The following is a 24,278-nucleotide window of genomic DNA, read 5'->3' on the forward strand; positions in this document are numbered from 1 at the left end:
AGGATCTCTTTCGGGTGCCCCCTTGTCATTTACTGATGGCCCAGACAACTGTCACCACTGTTTAGTGTAGAAGGACAGAGATTCGGAGGAGAAAGGGACCAGTCCTCTCCATAGAGAGGATGGCCCATTTGCCCCTGTGCTGGACTCTGGATTGGCCTGCTGGGTAATGTAGTTTCTGACCAGCACCCCATGTGCATCTCTGAAGTGCAACATGTGGATACTAATATTTCCTTCCCTCTCATAAGGGGGAGCCTGCATCTTTTTCAATGAGCCATGTGAAGTTCTGGATGCTCTTTAGTTTCTTTTTAAAATATATATATATAATTTTTATTGGTTTTTGCACATATTTTCCAAACATCCCATCCTATACAACAAACAACCTTCGCCTATCACAGCCTGAGACTTCCGTCAACTTCGACTTTCTTTCTGATTTTGCATTTTATTTTAATAGTTATTGCTATAGAATCCATATCCTACATGAACTCCTTCTTAGTCCTCTTTCGTAATAATTCGTATGGTTCTCCTTACAAAAGCTCTTGCAACCCTACAAGCGATGTCAATTGATTACAATTGTCTTTCAAATACATCATAAATTTCTTCCAGTCTTTCAGGAAAGTCTGGTCTTGCTGGTTCTGAATTTTCCTAGTTAATTTTGCCAACTCGGCATAGTCCATCAGTTTCATCTGCCACTCTTCTTTTGTTGGTGGATGTGCTTTAGTTTCTACAGTAACTGGGCTTGGCCCAGTTTACCTGAAGGAGCATCTCCACCCCCATCGCTCAGCCTGGACACAGAGGTCCAACTCTGAGGGCCTTCTGGCGGTTCCCTCACTGAGAGAAGCGAAGTTAGAGGGAACCAGGCAGAGGGCCTTCTTGGTAGTGGTGCCTGTCCTGTGGAACATCCTCCCTTCAGATGTGAAGGAAATAAACAACTATCTGACTTTTGAAGACATCTGAAGGCAACTCTGTTTAGGGAAGTTTTTAATGTTTGAATGTTTTATCGTGCTATTAAAATTCTGTTGGGAGCTGCCCAGTGTGGCTGGGGAAACCTGGCCAGATGGGCGGGGTATAAATAAATTTATGAATTATTATTATTATTATTATTATTATTAGTAGCAGCAGCTTCTCTAGAGCCATGGGTGTCATTCATTTGGCTCACTTGTGTGAATAGCAAGGAACTTTGAAGTGTCAGGCTGCCTTCCTATGGCTGCCTAAATGGCCCCTGTATGAGCATTTGTGCTTTGCTGCCAGACATCCTCTTCCTTTTCCAAATGGCTTCCTCTGACAGGCCCTGCTCACCTTATGTTCTCTCTAAGGAGAACAGTTGTTCCTTTACAATCTATTGGCAAAAGAAGGATCAGACCTGAGTAACAGACAGGCCGTGTAAGTTGCTCATTGTAATAGCAATATATATATGAAAATCTCAGTAATTAAAGTATGGAAGAGTCCAGGCTGCACACTTGATCAATAAACACAGATTCCAAAAACGAGTCTAAGCATTTGGACTTCACAGTCTCTTATTAAATCCCTGTTCGTTTTTATTCTTTCCCCCACCTGCTCCTTCTCTGCCTACTACATCGTTTGCCTGCCCTTTCTTGATTAAATGTTTGGTCCCTTTTGCTCTGCAGTCACCAATCAAGAATTATATTACTTTATATGTTTATGTTTATTTATTTATTTTGTACCCTGCCCACCTGACTGGGATGCTCCCAATAGGGTATATGCAACAACACTACAACAGCAACACAACAGAACACCACACGTTAAAAGCGTCCCGATACAGGGCTGCCTTCAGATGTCTTCTGAAAACCATGCAATTGGTTATCTCTTTGACATCTGATGGGAGGGCGTTCCCTCTGCCGGGTTCCTTGTAACTTCAATTCTCGCAGTGAGGGAACAGCCAGAAGGTCCTTGGAGCTAGACCTCAGTGGCCGGACTGAACAATGTGTGTGGAGATGCTCCTTCAGGAGTACAGAGCCAAATCCATTAAGGGCTTTAAAGATCAACACCAACACTTTGAAACGTATATATTATCTATATCTATGTGATGCTATGCGGCTTTAGTTCCACTTCGGTTCTTGCTCTAGTGACATTTAGGGTAGTACCGGTAGCACCAAGCATGCCCAAGCCGCTGTAGAGGTCACAGGCAGAGTTGCCCGGTTGCAGCCTGGAGAACTGTTACTATAGCTTTAAATCTCTCTATGCGAGAGGAAAGAAGGTAGGTGTGGCTTTCTCCCACCCATTCATTTCCCCTTCCTGCCCTCCCCCCCCACATCTGCTGTGTGGCACTGCTGGAATCTTGCCCACCACAACAAGTGGAGGAAGGGGGTGGGCAGAATGTCAGGACCACAGTTGCCTTTTCTCATGAAGAGCTAGAAGAATTTTTAAGGGTTGGAGGGCTCAAGGCAGACATGTTGAATGTTCCATGCTTTTCAGACATGTTTTTGCCAGCTCCATATCAAATGGGCAAATAAACAAAGCTATAAGTTCGCACAATCTTATTCCCACCCACCCCCCACCCTCTGTATATACATAAGGGTCTGGCTCTTCTGTTTCAAGAGTATCTGACGAAGTGTGCATGCACACGAAAGCTCATACCAAAATAAAAACTTAGTTGGTCTTTAAGGTGCTACTGAAGGAATTTTTTTATTTTGAATAAGAAAGAAATCTAAGACCTAGTCATTGATCACCTGCATTGCAGGAGGGGTTGGACCTAGATGAGCCTCAGGGTCCAACTCTACAATTCTAGGGTCACAGTTAAGAAGTATAGGACACTAGAGGAAAACCAGTCTGCCTTGAGTACAACAGCCATCTTCTTTTTCTGATTATCTGGGGCAGCGGGGGCTGAATGTCCCTGTATGAAGCAACGATCACGGATTACAGGTAGACCCTTCCTATTTCCTAACATCATCTGAGACAACACTGTTGCCAGGGAGGCAGCTCATCCATCCATCTGCAAATCATTCTCCTGCAAGAAACCATCAGGAGAACAAAAAATAGAGAATTACATCAGTGGAAATTAATCTAGGTCATATACAGCTTTTGAAACCCCCCATATTTTGTGCAGTACCAAAAGTTGCTTTCTCTTGAATGCCACTCTCACCAGTCTGTTCATCATTCTGGTGGGTAAGTTTGATTTCACCTCTACCCTTTTCCTTTCTTTTTGGTGTGGCTCCAATGTCTTCCTTTCCTCTCTCTAGGCTGACTCATCTAAACTACCACAGCGAATATGGGCAGGGCTGACCACCCCACCTCTAGAGTTTCCTTCTCCAACATCCTTTCTCACTGGCGTGTGTGTGTGTGTTCTGTCCAGGTTTGAGGGTTTGTTTTTCGACATTTCCAAATGTCACAATTCCCACTGGATAAGGCTGATGATGATGCCAGTCCATTGCCCAGCAGAATTTTTTTTAAAATTGTCTTTGCCCATTAGTGTGCATTGTTCTAAATTGGCAATGCAATTACCCCACGTCAATGTAACATTTCATTTGCCCTTAGTAGCACATAGTGGGAGTCAAAGATCTAACATCTGGTTGTTCCTGTGTTCCTGCCCTCCACCCATCTTAGGAAGAATAAATGAATGAATCTGGAGGTGGGACTTTCCTGCTTTCCCCTTCCTTGATCCTGGAATGGCAGGAAGCTCAACTCTCTATGAACAGTTCAGTTTTGAGATACACATTTCCTCTGCCTGCCTAGTGTGTTAGGGAAAACGCTGAACAACTGTGGTAATGTTAGGGTAATGTAGCTCTTTCAACAACAACCCACTTGCTGTTGTACATGGGTGTGTATAGCTTTGATTGTAAACCTCCCTGATCATTTCCATTGAAGGACAGTATACAAGTTTATTAAACAACAACAATAATAAATTTCACATACACACACATAGTGGAGATACCACTTTAGGGCATTTACCACATTTGTAGACAGATGAATTGAGGTTCCAGTTAAAGCACACAGCACATCCATTTTTGCTCAAAAGAATCACATTGGTATTATTGTTCTTAAGTAGGGGGAAATGAGGCTATTGTTTTTAAGGAAAAAATATGAGGGAAGGGCAAGTTGCAAACTTTGAGGACTCTCGGGCCATTGGCTGAGCTGCTGCAATCTCACAGAAGCTCAGAGATAATAGAAATGAAGCTCGCTGCTCTGTTGTAGGATACATGATCCAATGATTTACCGGTAGGAGAAAATGTCAGTGTGAAAGATCTAGTCTAGGTAGCCAATATGGTACCCTCTAGATATTTTGAATGACAACTCTCTCAGCCTTGTCCACTGGTCATGTTGGCTATGGCTGGTCCAAAACATATGGAGGGCATCAGGTTGGATCCTTCTGAACTGGGCAGTAGAGGGTTGACCAGCTGTGTACTGGAGTGTACAAGTTAAATAGTTGAATGGGGTGCACAAGAAACATATGAATGCACTGGGGTGAGGAAAATGGAAAATCGGAACAATTTGGAAATGGTCATTGAGAGGAAAGAGATGAAAAGAAAGAGATGGAGGAAAGCAGATGGGGAAGAGGCGGGGAATGGGAAGATGAGAGGGTATAGAAGCAATGGGTGTATTAGAATGAAAGCAGAAGTGGGTTCAAGGGCCGAAGGAAGAAGCAAAGAGGTAGTTGGGTAAGGCTGAAATTATGGACCAGTCATAGGAACCATTTCCATATAATTGCTGCCCTGGTCACATCTCTATTTATCTCCATCAGTGAGATAGCACAGACATTTCCCACACTGAGATTAATCATTGCAGGGGTTTCATTCCCCCTGGAAAGCAAATCACTTGAATACTTTCGAAAACCCATCTCCTGGTGGAACATTTTGTGTAAGCACTATTTTTAAGTGAGCTGGCTGTAGCTCTTGGCACTCCTAATTGGAGAAAGCATAAGTTAGGGTGGTAGAAAGCTGATGCTGCTTCTACCATTACTATCCATACAATGTGGAAAGCTAAATGAAGACTCCATTGCACTAGATTTCCAGTCTGATTTTTAACCGAAGTAGCCCTGAGAAAAAAATTAATATGATTCAAGCTTAGCAAGAACAAAGCATGTAGACAGAGTACTGGACCGGGGTGCATGTGTTCAGATGTTCAACCATTCTGCAGGACTCAAAGCTTTTATTTATTATTATTATTATTATTATTATTATTATTATTATTATTATTATTACAGTAATGTCATTTCTATGCCACTTTTTTCTACCATATTTTAAAGAGAACACCTCAAAGCGGTTTACAACCCATTAAATCTCAAAATAAGACGATCCACAATAAAACATTTTTTTGCCATATTCTAATTTGCTCATTCCCACAGATGTTTTCAAACTTTTTGATGAATATGCTATAGCTGAATAAAGTTCAGAGCCCTATGGAATGGAGATGAGTGTTGAATTGCTCTTTGCAAGCTGAGTCATTTTCTCTTCCGTGGTCAAATGCCCCCAATAATGCTGAGGTCTGATTTCTAGATGTTTGCTGTACATCGGAGGAACATTTATGCCAACTTTAATCTGCTGTAATAAACAATGTCTATCGATTCACTGCTTCTCCAGATCTTAAATCATTATTGACTTCCCCCCGCTAGCCTGTCAAACTTGCATTGTGCTAATACCTTATTAGTTTTACAAAGAAAAGAAAAAAGGATAATTATGTGCCATGACTAGTCTTAAAACTGCATTAGTTCATAATCACCATAGGCCATTGACTGCACGTGGGAGATGAAAAATGTGGACATTTTCTGACCGTGTTCAAAATATACTGACAATTTCCTTTTCTAAAAACACCAGACCAAACTTCCTACCAATATATTCCAGTCTTAATGTGAATATAAGAAAAAGTCTTGAGGCAAATTGCAGACTAGATGCATCAAATATTATCCTTAGTTGGCAGGTTGCAGAGCAAAAATGGCAAATTGTCCTTTCCTGGTCGTATGCAGCAAGGTTGGAGTTGTCACAGCTCCAAGAAGAATACTCAGGTCATATCCACTCCATACATTTAAACCACATTCAACACACATTTAAAGCACATGGTTGCTCCGTGGGAATGATGAGAACTGTAGTAGCCTTTGCAGATTTGCAATTCCCAGCACCCTTAACGAACTACAGTCCCCAGGGTTCTTTGGGGAAAGCCATGCACTTTAAACATATGGTAGATGTGACCTTACTGAGAAACTTGTTCCAACGGGGACTGGAAGTGAACTGAGGCCCTTTCAGGCTCTGCCTCCGTCACACTTCTCATATGCAGACAAATGCAAGCCCTATACTGCTTTTTCAGGTGGTGTGTTACCTGCAGGCACCCGAGCCACCACGTCACTCCCAGGATGGACGTGTGGCTTGGGCACTCTGCAGCCCCGCCCCCCCCGGTAAGTGCCAGCCCTATGGGAAGAAGAAGAAGAAGAAGAAGAAGAAGAAGAAGAAGAAGAAGAAGAAGAAGAAGAAGAAGAAGAAGAAGAAGAAGAGGAGTAGTAGTAGTAGTAGTAGTAGTAGTAGTAGTAGTAGTAGTTTGGATTTGATATCCCACTTTATCACTACCCGAAGGAGTCTCAAAGCAGCTAACATTCTCCTTTCCCTTCCTCCCCCACAACAAACACTCTATGAGTTGAGTGGGGCTGAGAGACTTCAGAGAAGTGTGACTAGCCCAAGGTCACTCAGCAGCTACATGTGGAGGAGCGGAGACGCAAACCCGGTTCCCCAGATTACGAGTCTACCACTCTTAACCACTACACCACACTGGCTCTCGCCAGTGGTTGCCCAGTGTGGTCCATACTCCCCAGCCCCCCCTAGCTATGCTGGTGACCCCCCCACTTCGTGCCAGCCCATATATTTAGGAATAAAGGTCCTATCAGCCCCAGCCAACAGAGCCAATAGCCAGGGATTATAGGAACTGTAGTCTGGCAACATCTGTAGGGCACCAAGCTGTGGGAGGCTGTTATAAATGTGTTGGAACAAGAAATATCTCAGAATTCCAATACAGATAAACAATGTCATTAAAACAGGTGGGAGGTTACTATCAGCTTCCTAGTGGGGAGCCTTTCTTTGCATATCATTTTAGATCACTCTGCAATTCACTTTCCACAGATTAATGAAGATGTAAAATAATAATGATAATAAACTCAGGCTAGCTCTTGGGCTCCAGTATTCTGTTTCAGCCATGAAAATACTTCGTGCAGATATAATTACCTGGCTGCTTTCACCTCCCTTTGATATTTTATACCTCTTCGAAATACCAAGGGCACCTCCTGGGTCTCTCAGATGTACCCCACTGGGTACAAAAGACCCCCAGTAGGATCATCTCCTGTTGTCAATCCCTTTGAGGTTATTTCACAGTGACTTATCAGAGAGATCGCCAGAGAAACCCGTAACCAGAAATTAGCTGGAAGCAGTTGGGGGGGGATTAGAAAATTAACAGCAAACTGCAACCCCTACTCAGTTGAGAGCAGTCAGCAAACTCACATCATATGGTTTGAATTTCTTTTGTTTAGGGCAAGGGAGGGGGAGGGACATGGCTGCCACAACACAATTAATCTTTTTTATACCTTCAATCCTATACTCACTTATGAGGGAGCAAGCTCCATTGAGCATAGTGGCACTTGATTCTGAGTAAGCATGCAGAGGGTTGTCCTGTAAGTCTAATCGATTTCAAGTGTGCTTCACTGAATTTTATGGCCAATGCTAATATCTGCTTAGGAGTGCATTTTGTAACTTTTTTGATAGAGTTCAGGATAATTTTGGTGCATCTATAAAATGCTCCCCCCAAATAAAATAAAATGCAGGCTTCACTTTTCAGTGAGAGCAGAACTGATATTGTGAAGGCAGTCTAAATGTGTTGCAGTGTGTATATTCTACAATTCTGCAGAAATACGACAGGGAGGGGAGTTCCCAAGAACAGAATATTTGCTACAGAATTCCCGAGAACAGAATATTTGTTTTTAATTGCTGTCAGCCACTCCATGTGATGCAAATACACAGGAAGGGTGGAGTACAAGGTTTCTACTGAAGGGAAGAGTGATACGATAGCCATCTTCAAATGACTGAAGGGCTGTCACAGGGTAGAACCCGAGCCAATTGATTCAAATTAGAGGAAAGGAGATTCTGGCTGAACATTAGGAAGAAGGTCCTGACAGTAAGAGCTGTTGGCAACAGTGGAACAAAATGCCTACGAAGGAAGTGGTAGACTCTGGAGGTTTTTAAACAGAGGTTGGCTGGCCATCTGCCAGGGATTCTTCAGCCCCTGCATTGTAGGGGGCTGGACTAGATGAGCCTTAGGAACCCTCCCAACTCTGTAATTCTATAAAGCAAGTAAACAACTGTACTTATTGGGCAGTTAAGAAAGCCTGAAGGCACCTTTGCCTGTTGAAGAGTGTGCCTTCACTGAGTGTTATTCTCTTTGCCATGGCAGGAGAGGATTACACTCAGGAAAGAATTGGGCAGCCTTTTTGCAGAGATTCTGCACCCAGGACTTAAACATGTCTCATATCAGCTGAACTCTTATCTGGACTAGAAGTTTGATAAGCAGTCTTGCTGGGCTGAAGTGATCATTTCCCCCCTACTGTATTATGCAGCTTGCTTTTGTTTCAAAGAAGAGTGTGCATGCTTGTGCCATTCACACTGAGAAAATGTCACTTCCTTATGATCTCATCGGTATCAGGCAGTCCTGGGCACCAAGAAATTGTGCTGCAGACAGTAGCCATCTAACTGATAAGGAGTTCTGTTTTCCTCTTAGTCATTCATGAGGCAGAACTCCTGGGCTGGTTCTTTTGCACTTCGTTCTGTCTAAGAAATGTGTCAATAATGATGTGCATCAATGGGAGTGAGCACATAAGTGTTACATCCTGTCATAGGCAGTGGGCGGTGTTGGTGGTGGGGACTCTAAGGAACAGGAGCAATGTGTTTGGAAGCTGTTGCATGATGGCTTCAAAACAAGGGTAATTCCACCAAAATACTTAGGGAAGGGAAATGGCTTGGCAAACATGGAGAGATAAGGGAATGTACTTTATTCAACAAATGATAGGATCTGTCGGCTTTTCATAATATACCTGAACTCTAGGGGTAATGATGTGCATGGGAGATGGTTGGTGATTTGAGCCTTGATGCCAAATGATCTGATGGTTTAACTGCTGTTGTGCCTCACTGGTGGCTAAGTAACCCAACACAGGAAGGCCATTTTGTATTCCAATATATGCAATTGAACATGGAACTAGAGTACGTTAAGGCTAGTTAACTACCTGGCCTGCTTTTGTGCTCAGAGTGTAAAACAATCTGCTTATCAAGAAATAACGTGTCACAATGTTTAAAGATGAATGAAGTATTAGTGCCCCAATTTTCTTTGCTCCCAAATGGATGTAATAGCTAATTCAGGGTTTGACACCAACTGCAGAGGATTAACAATTTAAAATGTATGGTATCTAAATGTGTTTGCACACTATGCTAGCCATGCGTTGCCACATGAATCTTATTACCATACTTTTCTAGAGAGGCCAGCCCACCAAGACTTTTTGCTGCCTGAGGCAGTGCAACAAATGGCACAGTAACAAAGCCCAAGTTTTTTTTTTGCCCCGAGGCAGAAAATCTCACAGGTACAGTACCGTTTTGTATCATTTGAGTTAAAAATACAAGAATAACATTGTTACATACTAACACTATTTTGCCCCTTCATGGCACCCCAAATCTGCAACAGAATACCATTAGGCAGATGCTGAGGAGGGCCATGCAAAATTGCAGCAAAGTGTGGGAGGAGACAGCTGTATGTACCTGGTGCCCCCCATGGCCAATCTTAACCGGGGTGGATTGGGTGGCTGGGGTGGGTGGGTGCTGAACTTCAGTCTAATCTGCCTCTCCATCGGATTCTATACTAATGAAATACCCAGATCAGATTTTTAACAATTGTCTCCTGCCTTCCATCCTCTGTTCCCTGCAAATGTTAGCTTAAAAATATTACCAGACTTCAGTTAGAATCCATTTCCTTTCCTTCTCCTTCCCCCCTCTCTATCTAATCTATCATCTATCTCTTGTTCTGTCTTTCACTGCTCTTCTATAGTTGTACTATTTTGCGAGACTTAATGAAACACACTGAGTTATTTTTAAAGTGTAGTCCCCTTGAACTTGTGTCTTACAAGATTTTTCCTTGGCTAAAGATCTTAGTCTTTTGTTCAAACTGCCTGAAAAAAAATGATATGTAGCAGCTGTTTCTCTCCAGGTCTTTTCAAAGTAGGGCATGTCTCCAATTGACAGCCCTTTTTTTCTCCCCTGAAGAATAAAGATATGGTTATAATAAGCCCTTGCCATCTTCTGATTATCCCACTATTTTCCCCCTACTGTTTTGTATAAGATGTCCATCTTCTAACGAGAGACACAGAGAAGCATTGCTCTCAAGAGTCCTTTTAAGACTGATCTGTAGAAAGAGGTGAGTGACCTCCATCAAAGCTAAATAATCCTCTCTAAAATGTACCAGTACCCAAAATGACTACAGGTATGTTAGTTTTACCTAAGAATCCTAATTCAATTTCTCTTCGCTTCCTTCTTTCCTTTGTCTATTTACAAACTTTACGTACATGCCTGATATTCGTGGTCTGAGCTTTTGCCAAACCCAGAGGTTTCTGTGGTTTCTCTTTTGCAGAAATCCAGAGGTGGGGTGGGGATTCTTTGCACTAAAATCCATGCCCTTTGTACGTCACCTGAACATCCAGGAATTCTGCTTGAGGACACTCTACCTTAAAACCTCCCTTTCACATCGGTTATAGTTGGGATTTAACACAATTTTCTCTGTACTTAAATGTTCAACCTTTCCTTATGTTGCATGCTCCTTTGTCTTGTACTTTAATGCTTTTCCATCCTCCTTATTCACTCACATATCACTTTATGACATAACGTGTAATGACGCTCGCTCACTTTCAACAGAATTGAGCACAGTCCATTTTCAACGCACTTTGCCTTCAGAATATCACCAGAAGTTTCTTCCCTTTTTGTAAAATAGTCCCAAGTAGGTGATTTGATCATACCAGTGTGTGTGTGTGTGTGTGTGTCAAAGCTGAGCAGGCTGGGACTCCCAGGCATTCCTCATTAGTAGACTACTCTTAAATGCTTCACACTGAAAGCAGGTATGTCTGCAAGACATATTCAAAAATTCAAAGTGGTAGATTTAATTCTCCCTTTTCTAACCTCAGTCACCACCTCCTGAACCATTTGGAAAGCCAAGGCAAAAAAAAAAAATTAGCCAGGTGTTTTTGGAATTTGCATTTCTTTCTAACCAGCATCCCAGAATATAGATTAAAAGCAGAAACACTGGTGCCTGACCTTACAGTGTTGCAGCTATCTAATAGCATGGCAAGGGAAGCAGAGCATCATGTCAGACTGGTGAGGGGAAGCTGAAAATGATAGAATCCTAAGGTTGTATACATTCTCCGTATGGAGAAAACTTCCACAAGTGCAGCTGAAGTTCCCTTCTTTCTCTCCCAGAGCAGATTTGGGAGGTACCTAGCGGGAGAAGAGGCAGGAGCACTCTTGGAAGTCATTCCCCATATGAAGTGATTTGGCTGGATAGAAAACCAAAGGACTGGACAATTGGAAGGGTCCTTGGAGGTCAACTAGTTCAACCCCTTGCTCAATGCAAGTGCAGCACCTCTGATAGCAGATTGCCACCTGGTCTCTGCTTAAATACTCCCAGCCTTGGTTTTTTTATCAACACCTGCAAAACTATTGGCTGTTTGTATGCTGATGACTGCTAAGCGCAAAGATTATTCAGGACTGACCTTTGGAAATGTGAGCTGAGAGCATCAGGGTGGAAAATATATATTATTTATTCTTTTTAAAACAATTATATGTTGACCCTAGAATTAAAACAATTGAAATTATATCTCAAAGCCCCCCCCCCCAACCCCTGCATTTTGTCTGATTTATATTTTGGCTTAAAGACGCTTGGGCTATTATGTACAATAAAGTGGTATGTATTTTTATATGCTAGCTAGTTCTTTTTTTTTTTTTGAGAATCTTAGTTGTCATAGTGCAGATGTTCTTTCGCACTCCTGTTGAAATTCAGTGAGCAAAAGCACGGTTAAATATAATAAGTGTTGAAATAATGCTTGGGACTTGGAGTTCCATTACTAAAATAGTTACTATTCTGTGTGTGACTATTAAAAATGATTGCAGTGTTTCATAAACGAATTGTTGGGGGGGGGTGCCTATAAAGTTCAAGCCTCTGTGGTATTATTCTAAGCTCTATGAAGCAATCGTTATGTTAAAAAAAAGTTTAATGAAGGCTGGGCAAAAACAAAACAAAACATTTTAGGTTGTGATACGCTATGCTGTGATGCCTGATTGAGAGAGTCCAATCCGTGCTTTTCTGTGATTTTAGACACCTTGCTGACTTCACAGGAATGTTGTGTGAGGATAAATGAGATAAGAACTGCAACGACTTTGTACTTAAAAAAAAAGCATTTGACTGATTATGAAGGGCTACAACTTGCACAGAGCCCCAGAATTCGGGATTAGAACACAGAACTTCAGAGACCAGTCCTGTGCATATTTAGCTTCAGACCCCCTTTGCTGGTAGGAATACCTAACATCAGCTTCTATGATAGGCAGGCAGAAAGAGGCCTCCTGGTTGGCAAACCCAACTAAAAACACCCAAAAGCCCATCCTCACCTCTCTAGTCTCCCAGCTTCAGCGTGGTTACTAATCAGGACATATCCTGATCCCAGATGGAAACCGGGATCTGCCCAGAGTGGTTCAAGACACCCCCAGATGACCTCAGATCAGATTGGATTGAGTCTACCTGGAGTGATCTGGAGCAGTCAAAAGCAGGGAAGCTACCGGTATTAAACATGTGACTAAGCACCCAGGGCAATGGGGAAGAAGGAAATGATGTAGGAGAGACTCTCTGCCTGCATCTTCTACCGTATCTACCACAGCTTGCTGCGTGTTTAATAAAGGTGTATGTCAAGGCCATAACAGGTAGGGCTGTGCAAGGCCCCAGAGATCAGTTTAGGGTCTGGTTGGGTCTAGCTCGAATCTGGGCCTGATCAGGATCACCAAATTGGGCTCAAAGCTGGCGATGGTCTGCCTCCACAGAAGGAGGAAGTGTGCTTTTGAATACCAGTTGCAGGGAACTACAGGAGGAAAGAGGGCTCTTAAGCTCAGGTCCTGCTTGTGAGCTTCCCATAAGCATCCGTTTGACCACTGTGAGGACAGGATGCTGGGTTAGATGAACTCTTGGCGTGCCCTGAATCTGTGGTTCTATTGTTGTTGTTTAGTCATTTAGTCGTGTCCGACTCTTTGTGACCCCATGGACCATAGCACGCCAGGCACTCCTGTCTTGCACTGCCTCCCGCAGCTTGGTCAAACTCATGTTGGTAGCTTCAAGAACACTGTCCAACCATCTCGTCCTCTGACATCCCCTTCTCCTAGTGCCCTCCATCTTTCCCAACATCAGGGTCTTTTCCAGGGAGTCTTCTCTTCTCATGAGGTGGCCAAAGTATTGGAGCCTCAGCTTCAGGATCTGTCCTTCCAGTGAGCACTCAGGGCTGATTTCCTTCAGAATTGATAGGTTTGGTCTTCTTGCAGTCCACGGGACTCTCAAGAGTCTCCTCCAGCACCATAATTCAAAAGCATCAATTCTTCGCCGATCAGCCTTCTTTATGGTCCAGCTCTCACTTCCATACATCACTATGGAAGTGGTTCTATTAATGCAGCCTAAAAACGCATCTACCTCTTTTGCAGCTGCATCACACAGCTGATTCATGTCCAGCTTGTCAATAACTACGATTCCAAGATCCTTTTCATATGTACCACTACCAATCCAATCTCTGTGCATTTGATTTGTTGTTGTTCCTGCTGCTGTTGCCTAAAGGCAGAACTTTGCATTAGTCTCGGACTTTTTTTTAGCCCAGTTTTTCATTCTGATGTGTTAGGTGTTCCATGAAAGTATCTTTGGCTTCAAAATGTGATTTTGGGAAGCAGCCTCTTTTTTTATTTATATGTAAGGAAATGCCAGGGGTATTTTGGATTCAACTCAGTATTTATTTGGGGGTGCATAAGGTCACCACTCCTTCAGTAAAACTATTGCTGTTTTCTTACCGGCATGTGTTAATTCAGCTGATTCCAAATTTGTATAAATGTTTCCCTTTCCCAGTATGATCAGATATAATGTAGCATTTTAATGAAAACACAAATAGCACAAGTAACAGGCAAATTTGAGGCATTAAACAATTATATATGCCACTGTTAATCAAATATAGGTTTTAGTTGTGCTCATCAACTTACATAATAAAGTTTTTCTGGCCCTCTGTATAGGTTTTCTTTTCCTTGGACCTTGATTCCTAGAAAGCAGAGCCAGGTTTCTAGGAATGCATCCACATTAAAATTTAAGAATGTGACAATTCATCTCATATTTCATAGAATCAGAATTGTAGAGCTGCAAGGTACCCGAGGGTCATCTAGCCCACCCCCCTGTAAAATGCAGGAATCTCAACATGCAGTACCCCATCCAGTTTGAAACTAGGTGTGCAACTAGCACTATTTAGGCATTTCTATATGACTTATTAATTTATTATTTATTACTATAAAATAAATTAGATCTCAGGACAGTTCACAACATAAATGAACACTTAAATCAACACATGAAGGGAGGTACAGAAACTCCACCAACAATCCCTGTTCTAGCCATCTTCCCTGAGTTGGAGGGGTACTGTCTGAAGCTCCCTTGGTGCTTCATATCCCATCCTCCCCAGCCGAGGCCGGACTCAGAGTGGCTAACATCATATAAACAACACAATATGCATAAAAACAGACATCAATTAATTAAAATACATCTTAAAATTAATTCAGACAAGTTAAAATCTGGGTAGGTGGCAATTAACAGGTTGGAGCTGAGAGTGGTTAATACTTGCCAGGACCAACTGTTTCCACTGAGCATACAAACGCCTGTGAGCGGGCTGGGGGCCTCCTTCGGGTTTGTTTTATACAAAGGAAAATACCTGTAAGTCAAACTGCATCCTGCCCAAAGGCCTGGCGGAACAGCTCCATCTTGAAGGCCCTGCGGAACGATGTCAAATCCACTTGCTTGTAATAAAATATTTCAAGTGGCTTACAAAAAGAAATTAATGTTAATGAAAGACAGTTAAAAACAGGCATCTCATAGAATCGGAGTTGGAAGGGACCCTAAGGGTCATCTAGCCCAACCCCCTGCAATGCATTCAAACAACATTCAAAAGATAATTAAAACCAACAGTAAGCAAAAGGATGCAAACATCATGCCAGCCTTCTATATGTCCGGATAGGGTTGGCTTAAACAAAAATGTTTTAAGCCAAGGTCGAGAAGAGTACATTGAAGGTTCCTAGCTGGTGTCAACAGGCAGGGAGTGCCAAGTTATTTCTTCTTGTGCACAAAGGAATGAACTTGTGTCCAAAAATATGCAGGGAATTTGACTGAATGTTAGGAAGTGGCATGGTGCCACACAGTATCCATTCCTTAAGGCTTCTATTCCAGCTCCCTCCTCTTTGTCAAGAGCCAGTGCAGTGTAATGGTTACACCGTCGGACTAAGACTTGAGAGTTAATAATCCCCATTTGGGCATGAAGCTCACTGGGTGACCTTGGGGCAGCCGCGGCCTCTCAGCCTAACCTACCTCACAGGGTTGTTGTTTTGGGGATTAGATGAGGCAGGGGAGAACCGTGCACTGAAGCTCCTTGGAGAGAAAGTGGGATAGAAACGCAACAAACAAACAAAAATCAAATTGATTCTGCCTTGCACTACTGTGGTCCTCCTCAGCCACTTCCTCTTCCTCTTATCGCCTCACTTTTTGTGTCTATATTGCAACCTAAACAGTTTGTTTTCACTGTTTGGTAGGAAAACGGTTCAAGGAAAGCCCTGTCTTGCCCCGCCCTCCCCAATACCTCAAAAGCTTAGAAAACTCCAAATCCCACGGGTAATCGTTTAAAAAGATGAGTTTTTCTTCCTCTCCTGTCAGCATCTAACAACTGCCCTCCCCACTTTAGAGCCTTACAGGGAATGGCCTGTAAAATGAAATGCAGTCGTCGCCCCCCCCCCTCCTTCCCGTCTAGCATTAACGGTTTAATTCTCCGAAGGGCTGGGCTTTGGCAGCCTAATTTTATACCAACTACCGAGGCAAACCTGGGGTTCTCTTGTGGGCTATTATTTCACAGAGTGTTTATTTACTTGTGGCCTGCCTGGTGAAAGGGCTCAGCCTGCGTGAGGCGGCTCTTGTTTTTCTCGTGCTCCGCATGCTGCGTTTTAATAGGATTATAGCGTCAGTTTAAACGGAGGAGAATCCAAATCGATGCTCATTTTTCTTAGCTAGCAAGGCGGCTTTCTCCGAGTGTGTGTGTTTAAAAATAGGGAATACCAGAGAGAGGAGGGGTCCGGGGGGCAGGAAACATTCACTAAGGTATTACAGTATTCTCCTGCGCGTGAGGGAGATTCCCCTCACAACCACAAGCAGAAGATGCTTTAGGTTTCAAAAGTTCTGCGAGTTTTGTGTGAGAGAGACGGAAATAAATATGTCAGGCCTCTTATTAACTGACCGAACAAAACGGTGACAGCGTTATAACTCCAAAAAAAAAAAATATTGAAGGTGGCTTATGAGGTGTTTTTCTACGCTTTTTCCTTGGAGAGGGTGGGTGCGCGCAGGCGCGCGCTTCCATATTATTAAGAGCATTTAGGAGGGAAACGGAGTCTGGATGGAAGTACAGTACTTGACAGGAATTGTTTGTGGTCTCTCTTTTCTCCCTTTCCTCGTGCGGGGAGCAAGCTCAGGAGTATCCAGATAAGCTACTCGTGTGTGGGAGAGGGAGAGGGAAAAAGAGACGCGCTCCCCGCTCACAAAACGGGTTAAACTTTTAATTAGAACCCGTAGTGGTAGCTGCTGAAGCTTAGCGGAGATTTATATAAGCTGTTAAGAAGGACACAAGGCTGGGCTGTGTGGAGCAGCTACCGCTGCTGCCGCCGCCGCCGCCGCCGCCTCGGCTTCAGCCCTTGGCTGGGCTTCAAGGCGCGCCGGGGCAGCGTCTGGGAGGTCTGCCCAGGAAGCGGCGCGTGAATGAGGAGTTTGTGCGAGAGGCTCTGGCCCCCGGCCTCTCCGCGAAGCGCGCCTCATCCTTGCTCGGCGCGGTGTAGCAGGAGCCTGCAATAGCAGAAGGAGCGCCTTGTTGTTGTTATTGTTGTTATTATTATCTGGACTGCTGAGAGCCAAGGCGCAAGGGAGAGGAGGAGGAGAAGAAGAAGCGTGGCCCTGAGAGAGAGAGAGTGAGAAGGTCCCCCTCTGAAGTGGCAAAGTCATGGCTTCGGTGTTCATGTGCGGAGTGGAGGACCTGCTCTTCAGCGGGAGTCGCTTCGTCTGGAACCTGACAGTGTCGACGCTGAGGAGGTGGTACACCCAGCGGGTGAGGGGATGCCACCAGGCGCTGAGGACGTGGTGCGGGATAAGGGACGTCTATCAGGTAAAAAGGAAAGGTGCTTTGGTTGTTCCTTCTTATTGCATAGCCCTAAAAGAAAAGGGGGGAGAAACGGGGGGGGACAAAGCCTATGTGCAACCAGCCCTAACCAACTCACCTGTGGGATGCTCTTGGATGAAGCCTGTATGCCAGGGGTGTCAAACTCAAATTCATCGGGGGCCGCATCAGCAGTTTGGTGTGTCCACTCTTTATTATCATAAATTATTGTCACTGCATTCAATTATTACTGGTTTTTTTGTAATAATGTAAGTAATAACTAGCTCTGAAAGCAGAAACATAGTCAGAATAATGGGAAGTAGATATTCAAATGTACAATTATTGTACAACTTATTGAAAAATGATTTTTGGTAACTGCACTGGGTGGTGGAGGCTCGCTAGGGTTTCATGCAGGAGCTTTGCAGAGCTACTGGTACCTGGAGATGCTGGGGTCCTTCTGCATGCAGGACAGATGTTCTGCCAGTGAGCCACCACCCTTCACCAAAGGGACTGGCTGAGGTTGACTCACTGGAGCTGCTCTCCTGGTTCCAGGGTTTAAGGGCCAGAAGTATAAAGCAGCATCCTATGTTTCTGAGGAGAGGGAGAGGGAGGGGAGGGGAGGGAGGAAGGAAGGAAGGAAGAAAAGAGGGAGTGGGAGGGAGAGAGGAAGGAAGGAAGGAAAGAGGGGAGAGAAAGAAGAGTAGGAAAGAAGGAAGGGAATAAAGAAGGAAAGAAAAAGAAAGAGGGAGAGAAGACGGAAAGGGAGAAAGAAGGAAGGAAGTAGAGAGGGAAAGAAAGAATAAGAATGAGGGAGAGGAAGAAAGATGGGAAGGACAGAAGGAAGAAAGGAAGAAAGGAAGAAAGAAAGAAAGAAAGAAAGAAAAGAGGGAGCAGGAGGGAGAGAGGAAGGAAAGAGGGGAGAGAAAGAAGAGTAGGAAAGAAGGAATAAAGAAGGAGAGAAAAAGAAAGAGAGAAGACAGAGATAAAGAAGGAAGGAAGGAGAGGGAAAGAAAGAATAAGAACGAGAGAGAGGAAGAAAGAAAGGGAAGGGGGGGTTGCCGCCTTGATTCAGCGCCAGAAAAGAGCGTGAAGGGACCCAGGGGCAAAAAGTATTTCCCGTGCAGCGTGAGGCAGCGGGTGTCCGTTTTAGCAGACGTGCGTAAAGCCTCAGAGTTGCACATCCATGAGGCTGAGCCGCTGCTGAGCTCACGTTCATGAGGCTAAGCCGCGGCAGGAGGAGGAGGAGGTGAGGCAAGAGGAGGAGGAGGCGGCGGCTTGTCGGGTCGGTGCCTGGCAGCACCGTACGGAGAGTGCTGAGCCTTTGGGACGCAGCAGTGCTCTGTAGCACTTTGAATCCTCCTCCTCCACGCAGCGCTGCTGGGTGCTTTGTCTGTGCTTCAGCAGCAGCAGCCGTTTCCAGGCGCCGAGCCGTGGCAGGAGGAGGAGGCTGTGGCTCGGGGCACTCCACGCAGTGCTGCTCCAGCCGCCTTTCTACCCCCCCCCAGGCCCCAGCTGTTTGTCGGCGCTTTGTCGGTGCGGCGCTTCAGCAGCAAGGTCCCGCTGCTGGGTCCCGCTGGCTGGGGCGCTCGGCGGGCCACATGACGAGGTCTGGCGGGCCGGATTTGGCCCCCGGGCCTTGAGTTTGACACCCGTGCTGTATGCTTTCTATAGATGCACGAGATAATAGTTAGCTTTTGGTTGGCTCTTATTTTTTAAAAAATCAAGTTGCTGAAAATGTTACTGTTTTATCCTTCTTTTTATATAAACCCTTTTGAGGCTTTGTTGGTAGGCATATCTGCTTCGAACTATGGAACTCTCTGCCACAGTGAGCCAGCGATGGCCACCAACTCGGTCAGTTAGCTCAGTCGGTTAGAGCGTGGTGCTGATAATGTAAGGGTCGTGGGTTCGATCCCCGTAGGGGCCGTGTGCATATTCCTGCTTTGCTGGGGGTTGGACTAGATTTCCCTCGGGATCCCTTCTGAGTCTACAATTCTATGGATGACTTTGAGAGAGGATTAGAGAAATTTGTGGAGGGGGAGGGCTATCAGAAACAACTAGCCATGGTGGCTATGCTCCCAGTTGTGCATCTGAATACCAGGTGCTGGAAACCACAGGAGGGGAGAGGGCTCTTGCGCTCATGTACTGCTCACTGGTTTTCCACAGGCACCTGGTTGGCCAGTGTGAGAACAGGGTGATGGACTAGATAAGCCATCGGCCTGATCCAGCAGGGCTCTGGATGGATGGATGGATGAATATTGAATGAGAGGCGGCACAAATTTATATTTTCATAGTCCCTGGAAAGATTGGCAATGTGGAAGTCCGAGATGCCAGTGTTTCTGTTTTCACGTGACTTAATTGACTTTGGACACACACACACTTTTTAAAATTGTAGTGGTTTCTGGAAACTTTTGCTGGGCAAAGTGCCCTCCAACGGTGTTTAAAATTGCTAATTGAGATTGATCGCCCTTTCCATCCCTATGCCTTTCGAAAGGACAGCCCTCGCTGCCACCACATGCTTTTAAATCCAATGGGGTTAATTCAGTGCCTGCCCTTCACGTCCATCAAGCAAGCAGACAGAGCATGCATTGGGCATGAAACTTATTCATGATCCCACATTTACTCTGTTCATAGCTGTCAAGTTTTCCCTTTTCTCGCGAGGAAGCCTATTCAGCATAAGGGAATTTCCCTTTAAAAAAGGGAGAACTTGACAGCTATGACTCTGTTTCCGCAGTGATTATTTACGGGCCCTTATGCTGGTAATTTGGTTGTATATTGGATTGGGAGAGGTATAAATATTGAAATGTGTTCTTCTGATAACTCTTTCCTCTCTCCACCCCATTTAATACTTGGTTTGGTAGTCGGACAAAAATCCAGCAGATACCTGGAAGCGCTGCAGTGCAATGGCATATACTCTACTGTAATTATTTTAAAGCTAACACAATTGTTGTTGTTATCTGCATTCTCTGTAAAAAAAAAGTCCACAAGGCATTAGGTGCAAGGCTTCTTACTCTCCCCAACTGCTCTGTGCAATTTCCATGCAAAAGAGCTGTTTCATGTGACAGGAGAATCGTTTTGAAATACTCCGCCTGCTGTTGTGAATTTGCGTGCATGCATATGCGTGTGATATTGAAAGGGAACGCATGGGTGGTTCAGCAAAGGATCTCTTGAGATTATAGTACTTAATGTACAATATGTGTAATGTGACCTTCTGTGGCCTTACAAAGCTGGCTCATGCCCTTGAATTTCAGTTGGACTAGGGCATCCAGCTGATTAGCCTTTGTTCCTTATAATAGAGCATGAGACTCTGAATCTTAGGGTTGTGGGTTCGAACCCCATGTTGGACAAAAAGTTTCCTGTATTGCAGGCAGTTGAACTAAATGACCTTTTCGGTCCCCTTCCAACTCTATGATTCTGTGTACACCAGGAGTAGGGAACCTTTTTCAGCCTGAGGCCCGCATTCCCCTGTAGTCACCTTTTTGGGGGTGCCACGTGCAGTTGGGCAGGTCCAGGGGCAAAAGTGGGTAAAGTAATGAATGTAGGCTTGGTCCATTGAAGGCTTGGTCCCTAGTCAAGACCAGCTGAACCTATCTGAAGAAGTGTGCATGCACACGAAAGCTCTAGATGACAAACTTAGTTGGTCTCTAAGGTGCTACTGGAAGGATTTTTTTAAAAAAATGTTTCGACTACGTCAGACCAACACGGCTACCTACCTATAACTGAACCTCAGGGGTCAGACGAACCGCAGAAGTGTCCATCAGAGGAGCTTGTTGATCAGACAGTTCTTACATTCTTTGGGCCCAACCTGTTTAGGGCTTTGTGAATAAACACAAGAACACTGAACTTGGCTCAGGAGCAAATGAGCAACCAGTGCAGTGCTCTTGCAACCAGTAACCTTCCCCCGTGAGCAGTGTGGCTGCTGAATTCTGCATATTAGTTTATCTCCCAGATCAGATACAAGGGCAGTCCCACATAAAGCATGTGGCAGTGGTCAAGTCTTGAGGTTGCTTGTGCATGGACCACTATGGCCAGGCTGTTTTGCTCCAGGAACCATCACAGCTGGCATAGCAGTTGGAGCTGGTAAAAAGCACTCTGGGCCATTAAGTCATTGTGGCTTAATGCATATGCTTAGCAAACACATGAACAGTAGGGTTCCAGGTTGATGAATTCTGCCCCGTTTCTTACACGACTGCAAGTGAAGCTAAATTGTATGTGTGTGGTTCCTCCCACAACCACCCTCCACAGGATCTGTTGACGGGATAGTGGCAGGTTAGGTGGTGTTGGAACAACGTGGCAGTGGCAGCTATGAGCTTGTTCTGAAATTTGGTCCCTTTTGTGGCCCCCTGTCCTCCCTTGCCCTGAAGTGTATCCCTGGCCTTTTTGCCCAAGTATCACATTTTCAACCCTGCCTCCTTGTAGAGGACAGCTCAGTTTGGGACTATTTTTGTTGTATACTCTTTTCACTCTCATTCTTGAATATTAGAACTCTTTTAGAATCCAACATGTATTCATTTTGTCCTGAACTTCCTAGCTTCACAGAAGATAATGAGTAGGGAATCTGTTGTTTTGAGCTATTCTTCTTACTATGTGATGAGAAATGACCCAGTTCCCAACCTAGTTCAGAGTTCGTCTTCCTTGAGACGAACATTGGGGGGGGGGATTGTTCCCAGGTAGCCAAATCTGTACTGCTGCTTTATACCAGGTCAGACTATTTGTCAACCTAGCCGAGTATTGTGCCTTATGACTGGTAGCATATCCACAGGTGTTTCGGGATACTAGTGGGATCAGCTTCACTCAGAAGGTATGGTTCCATAGATGTGTAAAAAGAGCCCTGTTCTGCTATTTGTATGGATGTGGGAGTGTGCATGCCAGCTCAGCCCTCAATGCCCCCCTACATAACAATCAATCCATGCTCCTGTTTTCCCAACTTCTACAAGTGGAGTTTGAAGATCTGCAAGATTAGAACCATATTTGGAACTCTCTCCCATTGTAAATCAGACAGGTGTTGTCTTTTATCTTTTCAGCAACAAGCAACAACTTCCTTCTCCAACAATCCACTTAAGTGGAGTCTGTACTGTACTTGTATTGGAGATATATATGTATATACAGTAGTAAGTTGATGTTTCTTTTTGCCAAATTGCTTTGAGGTGTTTTATGGGAAGCGATACACAAATTGATTAATAGTGCTCTGGCAAATACAATTAGAATACTCCCTTTGATTAGGAACCTAGACTGCAATAGGCACATAGCCAAATAAAGAGAAACTAATTTGCATAAGAATTGCATACATTGATCATATGTATAGATGCAAATTTTAGAAATAATTTATACAATTTAAATATGTTGTTGTTTAGTCGTTTAGTCGTGACCGACTCTTCATGACCCCATGGACCATAGCACGCCAGGCACTCCTGTCTTGCACTGCCTCCCGCATTTTGGTCAAACTCATGTTCGTAGCTTCGAGAACACTGTCCAACCATCTTGTCCCCTTCATGGATCAATGCCTTGTCGTGGCGAAGGGGCTTGAATAACTCAGAGAAGCCATGAGCTATGCCATGCAGGGCTACCCAAGATGGACAGGTCATAGTGGAGAGTTTTGACTAAACGTGATCCACCTGGAGAAGGAACTGGCAAGCCACTCCAGTATCCCTGCCAAGAAAACTCCATGGACAAATTTAAATATAAATACAGCAAATAATCCCCAATAATTGGGAAAGCTATGCCTAGGTGACCTGTGCTTGCTCAGTCTGCTGCTAAGGTGCTAACTGTAAGACCTTCGCAATATCTGCTTATGGTCCTTTACCTTTAAGCCACACTTGGATGGGCAGCCTTTCAAATGGAAGACACTTCAAAATAGAGCAGAATCCTCTGCTGTTTAATTAAAGAGCTGCCCTCTATAAAGTAGGATACATGACTACCCTAATCATGCAGTGTTCCTAAATGCAGTTAGAATCACTCTTAAGATGCTTCAATCAGAGTACCACTCTGGCTTGTTCAAATGTGGTACCAAAAGACATGCATGCTTCCAGCCTGGGGCAAGGAACTGGTAGCCCTCCAGATGTTTTTGGACTCCTGGCCACCATCAGCTCCCACCGGCATGGCCAGTAGTCTAAGACATTGGGAGTTGTAGTCAGGAGGGCCTGACATAAAACAAGGTCCCTATATCTTTTTACCCAATTTTGGCAAACAGAATGCTTATTTCTGTCTAGAAAGAATAGTGGCGCGACCTCAAACTTTTTCTTATGTGCTCCATACAAAACAGAGCAGCATGTCCTCAGAAATCTGCATTGGAAGGTGCTGATGAAGAGTTGGCACACAGGGTCTTTGCAATCCTGGCAGGGTCCTTTGCAAGTCAATAAGAGCTAATACTAATAGTATTAGGATTTGGCCAGACTCCCAAATAAAGCCTGGAGCTTAGAAGACTCCAGGAATGTTATCCTCTTGTTTAGAAGGTCATTTTTACCTCAAGACTCAAATAGATGCCAACCTTTCCTCGTATGAGTGCTGCGGGGAGTTCCTCAACTTTGGAAGCCTTCAGGCATCTTTAGGGAAAACAGTGTTCCCCATAAGAGTTAGTTCCTCAAATTTCTATAGTTTATTTAACGTGCTTAGGACACAATTGTCCTTATTTTGTTTTTTTGGGCGACTCTACAGTTTAATCTCCTGACAACCTAGCAGTTCGAAAGCACGTCAAAGTGCAAGTAGATAAATAGGTACCGCTCCGCTGGGAAGGTAAACGGCGTTTTCATGCTCTGCTTTGGTTTGCCAGAAGTGGCTTAGTCATGCTGGCCACATGACCCGGAAGCTGTACGACGGCTCCCTCGGCCAATAAAGCGAGATGAGCACCACAACCCCAGAG

General features: G+C 44.3%; 1 protein-coding gene across 7 annotated transcripts in view; it reads left to right on the plus strand.

Annotated features, from left to right (window-relative positions):
- The window catches only part of FRMD4B (FERM domain containing 4B), a 229,029-nt gene that overhangs the window by 67,246 nt on the left and 137,505 nt on the right, over positions 1 to 24,278 (plus strand). For 6 of the 7 annotated variants that reach the window (XM_035106669.3, XM_035106671.3, XM_035106675.3 and 3 more), the window contains exon 1: positions 17,087 to 17,431. The exons of the other annotated variant lie outside the window; for it this stretch is intronic. In XM_035106669.3, coding sequence (XP_034962560.3) covers positions 17,270 to 17,431 — 162 coding nt within the window. In that variant the 5' untranslated portion in view covers positions 17,087 to 17,269. Of the gene's footprint in view, positions 1 to 17,086; positions 17,432 to 24,278 lie in introns of those variants that run through there. 7 annotated transcript variants of the gene reach the window in all.

Source organism: Zootoca vivipara, chromosome 2, assembly GCF_965207765.1.
Source record: "Zootoca vivipara chromosome 2, rZooViv2.hap1.1, whole genome shotgun sequence".
Lineage (NCBI taxonomy): Eukaryota > Metazoa > Chordata > Lepidosauria > Squamata > Lacertidae > Zootoca > Zootoca vivipara.